The following is a 12,227-nucleotide window of genomic DNA, read 5'->3' on the forward strand; positions in this document are numbered from 1 at the left end:
AGAAACGATGATGTCTTACAAAATAAATTGCAAATCGATAAAAAAAAACTTTAATTAAAATATTTCTTTCCCTCTCTTCCAACTGGCAAACATATAAAGAAATTAATCGAAATTAAAATTAGATCTCGTTTATTGAAATAAATTTATTTTGTATAAGTTTATCTTCCTGACAGTGACTGTATTATCTTTTGATCGATCCAACGTCGATAATGTGCAACTCGAACGTAAACACCAGGTTTGTTGGCTTTTCCACAATGTTGACCCCAACTTGTAATCCCATACAAAGTAAATGCACCTATGTGAAAGGAAAAATATAAAAATGTTAAAATTACATTTTTTAATTATATGAAATTTTCATTAAAGAATATTACCATTATGATAACACGCCAATGGACCACCAGAATCACCATCGCAAGTATCCACCCCTTCATTCAAATGTCCAGCGCACACCATTCCATCGCTAATCTTTCCAGCACCATAAACGTGCTCAGCACGACATACCGATTGATCTAATAAAGGTATCCACCCGTACCTAAGATTTCTGGAAGGTGCTAACGATAAAGAAAAAGAGTGAATTATATATAAATACAAATATTATCATAATCAGAGAAATGTTGATAACACAATTAATAATAAATATTTACTAGTTCTTCCAGTTTCAATACTGCCAAATCCGCTGATAGTACAATTCAATCCTGCAGGATATTCAGTATTTTCCGGTGGCAAGCAAATCGGCATGATATCTTTGCCTAAAGGTATACCTTGTCCTTTGAGCAAAATTAGAGCAATATCGTTATTCATTCTATGACCTTTACGAAAATCTTCATGAATGTAATAATCTTCAATGTTTGCTTCCCTCTCTGTCCCCTCCTCTTCCTAAGTATATTTAAGAATTGTTAAAATTATTATCTTTGTAGCTAACAATAAGTGATATTTAACTTGGAAACTGCCTTACTTCAGTGTTATAATCACCAGCACGAACAAAATATGTTCCTTTGTTGTAACCTTCTAAACAGTGTGCTGCCGTTAGAACATGCAGAGGCGACAAAACAACTGCACCACACCAATGATTCGATCTACTATGTCCCCTAACTCGTATACTCGCCTACCAATTTATATTATATTAACAAATTTATTTGACGAAAGAAAAATTAATCGATATATTGTCTAATAATACGATTTTTTTATCACACTTGTTTGCCATTAATTAGTTAAATTATTTAATTTACCTGCCACGGATATGTGCCTTTTGGTGCAATAGAACCGTGCACCACTTTAGCAAATATTAGATCTTCGTCGTCGTTAAAATCTTCCGAACGTTTTCCACAATTTGCTGGTAGAACATCATTGATTCTTGATTCGGGTAAATCGGTCACCGTATTCCAGATATACTGAACGATAAACAGGTAAATCAGGATCAGGAAATGAAGTAATTATTCTCCATGTACTTTGTATACTTCAATATTTTTATTTTCACTAATAATCGTGGTATTGTTAAAAAAAAAGAAAATTACAAATTATCTTCATCTAAAAACCACAATCGTACAAATAAGTTAAATGTTTAAACTCTAACAGTAATTTTTGGTTACGTTTGATCTTGAAAGACTAGAAATCACAGATTCGTATAGACAAATCATTGTGTTTCGACCAAATGTATAAAAAAAATTATGATCTACTCCGAGAGAGATTATTTTGTGTTACCTCGGAGTCATCGTTCGCGTTTCCATATGAACAGATTACACCCGCATCTTCGTTGTGATCGCAATTAGTTTGTCCCCATTGATCATGATTGCAACGATACAATTGTGTCTCATTTCCATGACAAAAAACCTGATTTAAATAAAATGATGATATAGAATGGAAATTAAAAGGAATATGAAGTAAATACAAAGTTCCTAAAAACATACTTCATCAAGCCAAATAGGTCCCTGTCCAGGACCAAAGAAACCGTCTTTTTTTGGTTTTGCAACCCCATTATATCCCAAAGATCTACAAATAACTCTAGCTGTTGCAGCAGAGAAATCATCGTCACAAACTGTACCCCATATACCATGATGATAAACTTCTACTCTGCCTTCCAAGGGACTACTACCATTTACCAGACGAATATCGAATGGAGCCTTAGTTAATAGAGAAATCAAAATAAATTATTTTCATGGCTAATAATTAATTGAAATTTTTTCAATAATAAATTAAATGTATCTCTTACGTTACAACGTTCGTCACTTTCATCGGATTTGTCTGAACAGTCTTGAACTACGTCACAGATAAACGCTATAGGTATACATTCCGGACTGTTTTCGCATTTCCAATGGCCTTCCTGACATGTGTCAACCGCTGTTTTGCAAACTACACCTACAGCCTCTTCTGGTTGACAATTATGAACGCCCCAACTGTCAAATTATATAAATAAAATAATACAGTATAATTTTCTCTACTTATCTTATCTCTCATTTTAACCGAAATTTTAACCTACCCTTCGAAATCACAATGACGCAAAGACGTTTCATTGCCACGACATTTCAATTGATCAACCATGAATCGAGTTGGTGGATCTAAATTACCGTAATATCCTCCGGGTTTAATTTCCAAAGCACCCAATGGAAAACCGAGTTCTTTACAAATAACATCAGCATTGATCATACCAAAACCATCGTCACAAACTTGGCCCCATACACCCAAAACTATTGAAAATAATTAACGATGCTATCAAGAAGCTAAAGAATTCTTTATAAAGATACAACGAACGAAATTAATTTAGCATACTTACTTTTAACTTCGATTCTACCCTCGTCTAAATTATCCGAACCGGCAAGTCGAATAGCATAATCTAGATTTTCGACGGTGCAGATATTTTCATCGGTACGATCATTGCAATCATTTTTTCCATTACACACTAACGTGTGATTAATGCACTTTCGATTTTCACAGATGAACATGTCATCACATTTAATACTTCTTTCTTTCATTTCATAATAATCAAAATCCTTCATCGGCTTTAAAGCTCCCGTTAAACCTATATTGCTATCACTCAGTAAACAAATATTACCGCTTGCTCTAAAAAATTTAAGAATGTCATAAATAACAATGAAAATTTTTGTAATAAATACAAACGGATAAAGAAACATACTTATGAGCGAATGATCGACAAGTGAAATCAGCTTCCTTACATCTTAGAGCGCATGTTTTTAAAGGTGTGTTCAACCACTTTTCGACATCGTATCCTTCAAGCCTGTGCTTTGCAAATTTCTGATAAAGATCCATATGATCTATGCATGCTCGCTCATCTGCACCATTTGTACAATCCTACCAAAAATTCATGAAAATTATTTAATGAATATATGAGAATGAAAATAATCATATTCATACCTCTTCTCCGTCGCAAACCCACGGTGACGGAATGCATTCCCCAGGTAAACATTCAAAATGTTTCGATTTACATTGGCCACTTAAGTGCATTTTCTTGGATTCTAAAACACAGAACTTCGATTATCATCCTCTTACAATTAATTAATATATATAGAATTAAACTAATAAAAAAAAATGAATTACCAATTTTTCCGCAAGGTGGAAGATCGCAATATTCTCGTTCTCCGAAGGAACCTGTATAACACCATGGCATGGTTTCTACATTCGGATTTGGATTCCTACAATAATTGTGGGGTTGCAATTTCTTTTTGACATCACGATTAGGTACCTATTTAATACAAATAATTATCAGTTAAGTTATTATAATTTGTGTAAAAATTACGTGATTAAAGATTGGATACATACGGCCATATTAAGATAATGAAGAACTCTATTATCAGCCCAGGGAAGACACTCTTTTCCTGATTCGGTTATATTTGCAGTTCCAAAATATTGATTGCCTTTACCATAAATGCAACCTAACAAACAAAAAGACATCTAGTAAATATTTTAATTAATTACTTTAAATGATTAATACATACCAATTTCATTGTACGGCCTTTTGCAGATATAGGCATGCCCCTTCATAGAAGTAGCACAATCTTCAACATCCCAAAAGAAGTAATCCGCGACGCAAATTGATTCTGGACGATTGTGACAAGGAAACTTTCGTTTCATAATTATACAAGCTGGACGTGAACCCACCCAAGGTGGTAATTTCTTGTCTTCCATCCATCCTGGCCACCATTTCGTGAATCTATAAATAATATATTTTTTACGAAAAAAAATAAAACAACAGATAGAGATAAGCTTAGATGTTTATAATCGAACTTACTTAAATTTAGAACGACTTGAATCTTCCCAAAGCCACAGAGTCCTGTTGAAAGTGGTGAAACCAACTCCAGAAGTCATAATCGATCCGATTTCTGGATGCGATTGCGACAACCATTCTGATATGAAGTCGTTCTCTGCTTGACTTATAATGTCAATAAGCCGACTATTCCTTTTGGAACAATACTGAAGTGCTTCTGCATGATTTAATCCGGTCTCTGAATCGGCTAAATGATAACATTGTCCATCGTGTGGAATTTCATCCTTACGACAATGTACTATTCGATTTGGCAAACATCTGACACCTATTGCATCTCTTTCTACACGACACTTTTCTCCATGTGTGAATCTATAATAATCATTTTTTACTTTTTACTAATTCATTTAGACATTAGACTCGTAGAATTTCATTCAAAGAATAGAAATATCTCAATAAACGTACTTGCAAGACTGAAATCTAATTTCATTGCCGGAACAAGTTACGGAATTCGCTGCAATCCAAGTTGGCATTCCATTACGTTTGCTTCTTCCTTGCCAAGCCATTTCGGCGCCTCTATAAATCGCAAAGAAATATTATCTTAAGTGACGTTCAACAGGGACACTATAATCTTAACGCAACGTCTAACTTCGTTACATTAAATCAAGGATGTTAACATAGATAAGTACATACCTAGAATATCCTAATTGTCTACAAACTACATGGGCTTCTTTGAGCGACCAACTATTTCTAGAATCGCAAACAATACCCCAACCTGGTTGTGCTCCTTGAACTTCAACGTAGCCATCTGAGGAACTAGGTCCATCTCTAAGTCGTATAACCTGTTAACACAAAATTAATATTATTCAATATAAAATAATTCAATTGAATTTCTTTTTATTATTTATTTATAAAAAAATATTGACCTGGCCTGAAATCGGTGTAGGCGGTGAAACCTTTTTCGAATGTAAAAGTGAATGAACCGGTGGGATATAATACACAGGGAATGGTGGTTCCTCTGTAAATAAAAAATATTTATATATATATTTAAATAAATGAAAAAAACATTATTAAAATATCTAATTAGTTTTACAATAACGTATAAGGACATTGAACTTGCGTCTTACACTAAATGCTTTAGTATCATGCGCCGAAAGCATAAACATGCGCCGGAAGCAATAGTATATACTATATTATAATATAATTGATGAAATTCTTACCCGTTAATCCATAATTATAAAATGAGGATTAAATCGAAACAACTTACCATTTTGATAAGGTGCTACTTCTACATTAAAGATATCCACATCCGTGTTTTTTTTATTGATTCTCATAATAACGGAAGAATCATTTTTGCTCGCGGGTTTAGTCTTATTTTCAAAAACCAATACTGGCTTCCAATCTCCTTTATCTTCTAAAACATCCACTTCGTATGAATCTAAATCATCTTCGGGAACGATTCCGTTGAAATTCGATGTAGGAGTTTTATTTTCAATTGTCAATTCTGTATCGGTTAACTCTGGACCATCCGTATTATCTTCGATCGATATGCTAGGAATATTAGGATTGGTGGTATTACTTTCATTTTCTGAAATATCTTGAGGAACAGGAACGCTTATGTTCTTGGAAGGCTTTAAATAAACATCCGGTATCTTTTCCGTTCCAACATTCTCAGAAGTTAATGGATTGAAATCGAACTGTTTAATTGAACGATTGATTGTACGACGTGGATCATGTTGCGATAATATAACCGATCGATTGATTGTACTATAAACAGGAAAATGAAAATCTTTTCCAGTAGAATAATCATTTGCCGCGCCTTTTAAATCCTTCGATGTTGACTGATTGAAAAAACGATTAGTAAAATTACCGTCGAATGGTTGAGGAATATTTACAGAATTCGGAGTATACTGTATAGGATAATGATTACTTGGAATGATAGGACTCTTAGTAGTTTCTTGATTATGTAAAGGCGTACGCGTGTAAATGCTGCCATAAGTTTGATTAAAAGAGAAAGGTGTATGTTGATTGTTATGATTATAAGTTTTAGTCTTCGAGTGTCCTTGATTAATTTCCAACTCTTTTGTGATAAAATGGCCTTTTATGCCATTACTGTTAACATAAATTCCGTATGGATAGAGTGGTTTTTTCTGTGTGGAATTTTTATATCCTAGAAACAAAAAGGCTTCTTTAAACATAACGTTTTGCGGTAAATGCATAACTTACTTTGCATAAATTATTTTCCTCTATAGGTACGTAAATAAATTCATTAAAAGACAACGATCTTTCTTTCATTCTGTATGTAGGCACATACCTGTTGATACCTGTCCTTTTGCTTGTAAAAAAACATTGGTTTTACTTAACCATTTATTCATTTTGGAATCAACTTCCTTGTCAATTATGGTTTGCCGTTGAATATTAGTTCTCGCGTACCATTCGCGTAATTTTTCTTCTTCATCGATTGCATCTACATACCAGTATGGTTTTTAATAATTATAAATATGCGACAAAAAAAATACACTATGTTTAATATAAATATTATACATTTATGTTAAAATTATATATCGCAAATGATCTTAGTTAGTTTTGTAGCTAGTAAATTTCGTTAAAATTAATAATTATCCCTTTATTTTTTAGTTGCCGATTATTGCTTACCATTTTCTTTAGATTTTCTTGATCCTTCATCCATAGAAAACAAACCTTCTACATTCGTGCGCTGATATCCTTTGGGATAAAAAATGTCCCAATTCGGATTTATGCAACTGTTATTTAAAAATCGACTATGAACAATACTAACCCATCTATTTAAAAAATAATCCAAATGATTCAACATGCTATCAAAATAAATCGAACAACCCTTATCATGCCATGCAAATCTTTTCAAAACCATGCAAATATTTGCATTCTTTTTTTCATGCCAACCTATTTAAATAATCAAATAAAAATCCGCAAAAAAAGATTATAATCAATTTAAGACATAATACAAAATCACCTTGATTCCATGGCCGAGACGATGGTTGATTAGAGTTATCTGAATGATTTACGAATGTAGTTGGACGACTCCATGTAATATTATTTTGATTCGGTCTTGAAAAACTTGTTCCGATTTGTACACTCAAATTTCTGTTTGTTCTATCTCGAGATTCCACTTCATCATGTGAATCGTAATCGTTATTAACATAAATGTTTTTATTCGAACTTGTAGATTCATTTGTTTGTCTATTATCAAATTCAGGATTGTTTCTACCATTGTTTATCCTATACAAATGAACTGTACTATTAAATCTATGTCTAGTTGGTACATAAGAGTCAAAACGCCAAGTAGATTCTCCTGATTGATTATTAGTTTGCTGCTTGTTAAAGTCATCGATATTTGTATGAGAATGGTTTGCATGATTCCAAGTTTCTTCAGTATTATGTATAGTTGGAGAACCTTGCTGATGTCCATCAGATTCAAATATTCTTCTATTACCAGGATATTGAGTATCGTTGATCTTTGGAAGATAATGATGGTAATGATAATGATAATGATGATTTATATCACGTGAATCGTAAGGGTTTGGAGAATGTGTCATGTGATTTGTAATATTACAATTTACTTCGGTCATAGGTTGTCCTGATCTTGAATGATTGTAATGATAATGACCATGATCGTGATGATAACCATGATCGTGATGATGACCATGATTCTGATAATTTTCATAGTTATTAATGGATCCCATGGAATTAGATTGATTTTGTAGATTATTCATTGGTTTCTGAATCATCGGTCTCCAAGTAGGTCTCCACACTGTCCTTGGCAATTCAGTCGTAGTTATAGGCTGAATTTGATTATTCCTAAAACCTTGGCCATGATTATTATATCGATTATAAGTATGATTATATCGAGGATGTTCGTGCGATGACTCTGGATCTCCTCTGCTGTATGGCGGCCAAGGTCTGCTCGTTGTCGTAACTTGTTTGAATTTTTTCTCTGTCGAAACAGTAATAGCAATAATAATTGAATTTTTTCAAACCATACTCTACAACAGTTCAAAGCTTGAAAAATTCTAATTACCTTCTTTACAAGCTGGTACCTTATGTGGCCAATCACACACCGATATGAGAGGATTAAAAGCTGTTCCTGGCCCACAATCCATCACATACGTAATACCATTCGCACACTGCAAAAATTTTCTACAATTTTCTGGATGAGGTAATAGACCAGTAAAATCATCAGGGCACTCGATCTTTTTTTCGGATGATTGTGTGTTATGTTTCAATTGATTGGCAAAATTATTATTCGAATTATCATGAACATTATGATTATGAAAATTTGGGTCCGGTGGTACTTCAAAAATCTTTGTGGTATGCTCTTTTGATTTAAACGTATCTGTTTAAACAAAAATATTAATTTATATCCATATCATCATGTAACGAATATTTTTCACTAACCTTCGCAGCCTCTTACATTGTAAGGCCAATCACAGACGCTAAGGGCGGGATTAAAAACCGTACCAGGACCACAATCCATTTCGAATGCCATTCCATTGGCACAATTTAAAAACTTGGTACAATCTGTAGGGTGTGGGATTAGACCTGCCACGTGAGGTGGACATTTTGGTTTCTGGTAATGAAGAAATCGATAACAAATAAATTATATATACACATGTCTTTTTTTGTTATTTAATAACCTAATGAAATTTACAAAAACAAATGTATACACGTACATGTGATTCCTCTTGTCCCTCATCGATCTTCAGATTGTATGCTTTTGAGTAACGTATAGGGTCAGAAATCTCTGAGCCGTAACATGTAACTTTGTACGGAAAATCACATTCCAATGTCTCAGGATTAAATAAAGTACCTGGAGCACAGGGTTGAACGAACGCTCTGCCTTTCCAACAGTTAACAAAGAATTTACAATCGGGAGGATAAATAAACTGACCAGTAGAATCTAAATTTGGACATTGTACTCCCGATCGAAAATCATAATGCGCTACCGTCGATATGGGATTATTCCAAAATAATATTCTTTCTTGTCTCGGTTTCTAAAAACAAATCGAATATTAGGTAGATAACAAAAAAATAACATATACTGTAGCAGTGACATCGAATAAAGATAAGCGTTCTTAAGTATATATTATCCAAACATTTATGTACTAAAGCAAATTACATCGCAGTATCATTAAAAGTACCGCTGTTGAGTAAACAAAAATGGTGAAATTTACCGTGCTCTCACTTCCAATCCCTTCATATAACAAAGTTGAATCACTATCCTCAGATAATTTGTGCTTTAATTTATTGCCAGAAGTTTCGGGATTATTGCGATCTTGATAAACATTCTTATCTGTAGAAGTAGAACCATATTCGTATTGACCTTCTGGAGGATGCTCCGGATGATCATCCGGATGATCGTCGATTTGATCAAATTGATCATGATCGTGATGTTGTTTGGAAATCTGATCATTCCTTATCTCTGTTCTTAACTCGATCTCACTACCAGAAGTTTTACGCCATGGTGTCCAAGATGTGCTATCCGAATTAACGATGACAGGTTTTCTTGGTTCATTCTCTTCCGCATTGGTCCACCACTTAGCAGATCGAGCTAAGTCATCGGGAGGTTGTAAATCCTTTTCGTTGAGATACCAAGGCAAAAATGATTCAAGACGATTAGGAGCTTTTGTTGTCGTTTCCTTCGGATCGTATATCTATGAATCGATATTCCATCCAATCACGTAAAATTCGATAACGAACATCATTATTATATACTAATATATTAATCACATAATAAGTACATATTCTAATCATTTATTATTATTAAAGTAATCAGCTCTTTCAAAACAGTTGTTCAAACATATTTCCTCAAATATCTTCTTTTATATATACTGACGTAAGAAATTTTATCTGTTCAAATTATTCACTCGACAAGTATTTCAATCGTTAGAACGATTGTTAATCGACGAATGTTAATGTTAAATGTATCGCTTTTAACGGATAAATAATAATAATTTTCCGATTGAATTAAATATATCCTTAACTGAATATATATTTAAATATATTCCAAAAAATGTAATGATGTGATAGATTTTCACAAAGTATAATATGTACTTCGAATTAAATAATATAGATATGACATTGTTTCACGTACCGCTAAAGTGAAGGTTCCAAAGAACATTAGACAAAGTGCAACGTAAAAACAATTAATCCAGGACGTCATTCCTAAAACATTTAAAAAGCACAACGTACTGCACACTAATGATCACGCACTCACTATAAAATCGCTTGGTATAAAATTCAGTTTAAATGAAGTGTACACAAACACTGTTTTCTTCTAAATGATAATTTAAAAACAGGAGAAAGAAAAAGAGAGAGAGAAAGAGATAGCAAATAAGTATGATAGTGAAAAGAGGAAGGAAAAATGAAAAAGAAACGAGAATAGGGATGTGTGCATAACTTCTTAGAGAGTAGGGTTATCTATTTAGAGGGCAGATCAAGGGTCGCTCAATCGTCATCGCTACAGGAAGGCAAAGCAAAGATCGTACTGGAAAGAAAATAAAAGATAAGAAAGAGAGAGAAAGACGGAGAATTCTTTACTGACTACACGCAGTGCCAACGTGTATACACTTTAATCTAACAAATGCACACAGAACTATTTGCCAATTGATTCTACACGGGAGTAAATTGGCTCTCATTTTACCAGTCATCGAGCTCATAAAGTTTCGACGTAAGCTCCATGTAAACGTTAGGGTAAAAGTAATAACACCGTACTTTTAATATGGGTAATTGTAAGAGCTTTATTTTATTTTCTTGTGAATTTGTTTTAAATCCAATAATAGGAGGAAAACAGCAAAAAAAAAAAGGAAAATCTTGCTTTTCTGAAAACTAAGTTATAATTATTTTGCCGCAATAACACTTGGACTCCAGTGACGTATGTAAATACTTAGTAACTGATCACGTAATGCAGTTGTGCGTGTATTGTATTTTTCAATTTATCGAGATAGAAGAGAAGATTAAAAAGAATACTTTTTACAACATCGTATCCTCTGATTTTTACTGGCATTTCCAACGATGTTTACTCCATACATACAAATAGTTATTAATGCTGATAATAATATTCATATCGCGTTGAAGATAAATTCGTTTACAGTGGTAATTACAGCATTTAGAACATTAATATACGAATAACGTATTAATTTTAATATTAATCATAAGGATATTGTGTCAGTAATAATATACGAGAAATCCTTATATTCTATCCATATTATTTTCTCATTTATTTTATTTTTCCAATAATTAATATACTTCTATCGAATAACATATTTACATGTGCAACATGTGTTTTATTTCCATCAAAAATTGATCATCCTCGGTTACCACAACCATCACGATTTTGCAAAGGATAATCGCACGTTCCAATCGCAGGATTGAATTCGGTGCCAGCACCGCAACTCAATACGAAACAACCACTGGCATCACATTGTTGATATTTAGTGCAATCACCAGGATATGGTATAACTTGAGCCTAAAAATATAATTTGTTTTTTATTTCTAATTCAAATTTAAAATTTAAAGATCATTAGATTAATTATGTTTCCAAAAATATAAATCGTCTTGTACATTATTTGAGTTTTTCGTAAAATGTATAAAAACAAAAAGCAAATTAAGAAAAATTACTTACCGCAGAATACTCAAATAAAAATAAACTTATACAAAGGAGTACTAACGATAGAACAACGTTAAACTTCATCTTGATTCGTCCTTTGATTCACAATCGTAATTGCCTTCTCTGATCAAGGAATGGTCTTTATATAGAGACACGGAAAATAAGGAAAACAATTTATCATTATTAGAATTCGCTATCACGGAAATTATTTTTTCCCAGCACTATCGATCCTGTTTTTCAATCAATTGCGATTAACTCATATTACTAATAAGCTTTTATCGACCTTATAACATCGCACTTAAGGTCAAGATGCGATAAATTTTTAAATAAATTATTCTTCTTAGATTGAAGCTAACACAAAGTAGA

The 12,227-nt window shown here is 32.9% G+C and overlaps 2 protein-coding genes across 4 annotated transcripts; both read right to left on the reverse strand.

Moving 5' to 3' along the window:
• Positions 1-112: 112 nt before the first annotated feature.
• Positions 113-11,298, reverse strand: LOC107074585 (uncharacterized). Of its 3 annotated transcripts, XM_089175140.1 has the most exons (29): positions 10,797-11,298; positions 10,347-10,417; positions 9,427-9,906; positions 8,926-9,246; positions 8,651-8,822; positions 8,274-8,588; positions 7,209-8,189; positions 6,872-6,940; positions 6,531-6,683; positions 5,484-6,386; positions 5,143-5,234; positions 4,910-5,058; positions 4,682-4,792; positions 4,244-4,588; positions 3,951-4,165; positions 3,775-3,887; positions 3,553-3,697; positions 3,370-3,470; positions 3,131-3,306; positions 2,771-3,057; positions 2,477-2,684; positions 2,210-2,393; positions 1,908-2,120; positions 1,702-1,830; positions 1,230-1,391; positions 956-1,105; positions 645-876; positions 372-551; positions 113-295 (listed from the first exon to the last, which is right to left on the reverse strand). In XM_089175140.1, the coding sequence occupies exons 1-29, from the start codon at positions 10,909-10,911 to the stop codon at positions 159-161; spliced, it is 6,909 nt and encodes a 2,302-aa protein (XP_089031266.1). In that variant the 5' UTR covers positions 10,912-11,298; the 3' UTR covers positions 113-158. The 3 variants fall into 3 exon arrangements, with proteins under 3 accessions (XP_089031266.1, XP_089031267.1, XP_089031268.1); XM_089175141.1 differs by lacking the exon at positions 6,872-6,940; XM_089175142.1 differs by lacking the exons at positions 5,484-6,386; positions 6,531-6,683; positions 6,872-6,940.
• A 145-nt stretch (positions 11,299-11,443) lies between these two features.
• Positions 11,444-12,017, reverse strand: LOC107074587 (uncharacterized). The gene is made up of 2 exons (XM_015336144.2): positions 11,877-12,017; positions 11,444-11,720 (listed from the first exon to the last, which is right to left on the reverse strand). Exons 1-2 carry the CDS (start codon positions 11,943-11,945, stop codon positions 11,559-11,561), a joined length of 231 nt encoding a protein of 76 aa, XP_015191630.1. The 5' UTR covers positions 11,946-12,017; the 3' UTR covers positions 11,444-11,558.
• Positions 12,018-12,227: the final 210 nt, after the last annotated feature.

This window comes from Polistes dominula, unplaced genomic scaffold, assembly GCF_049000335.1.
Source record: "Polistes dominula isolate Pdom_NZ unplaced genomic scaffold, Pdom_raw_medaka contig_82, whole genome shotgun sequence".
NCBI lineage: Eukaryota > Metazoa > Arthropoda > Insecta > Hymenoptera > Vespidae > Polistes > Polistes dominula.

Coding starts and splice junctions, on each gene's coding strand:
- LOC107074585 (XM_089175140.1), bottom strand. CDS start 10,911: ATGAGCTCGATGACTGGTAAAATGAGAGCCAATTTACTCCCGTGTAGA. Junction 6,941..7,208: donor GTCTCGGCCATGGAATCAAG/GTGATTTTGTAT, acceptor TTTATCCCAAAG/GATATCAGCGCACGAATGTA. Junction 6,387..6,530: donor AAAAGGACAGGTATCAACAG/GTATGTGCCTAC, acceptor TTTTGTTTCTAG/GATATAAAAATTCCACACAG.
- LOC107074587 (XM_015336144.2), bottom strand. CDS start 11,945: ATGAAGTTTAACGTTGTTCTATCGTTAGTACTCCTTTGTATAAGTTTA. Junction 11,721..11,876: donor TTTTATTTGAGTATTCTGCG/GTAAGTAATTTT, acceptor TTATATTTTTAG/GCTCAAGTTATACCATATCC.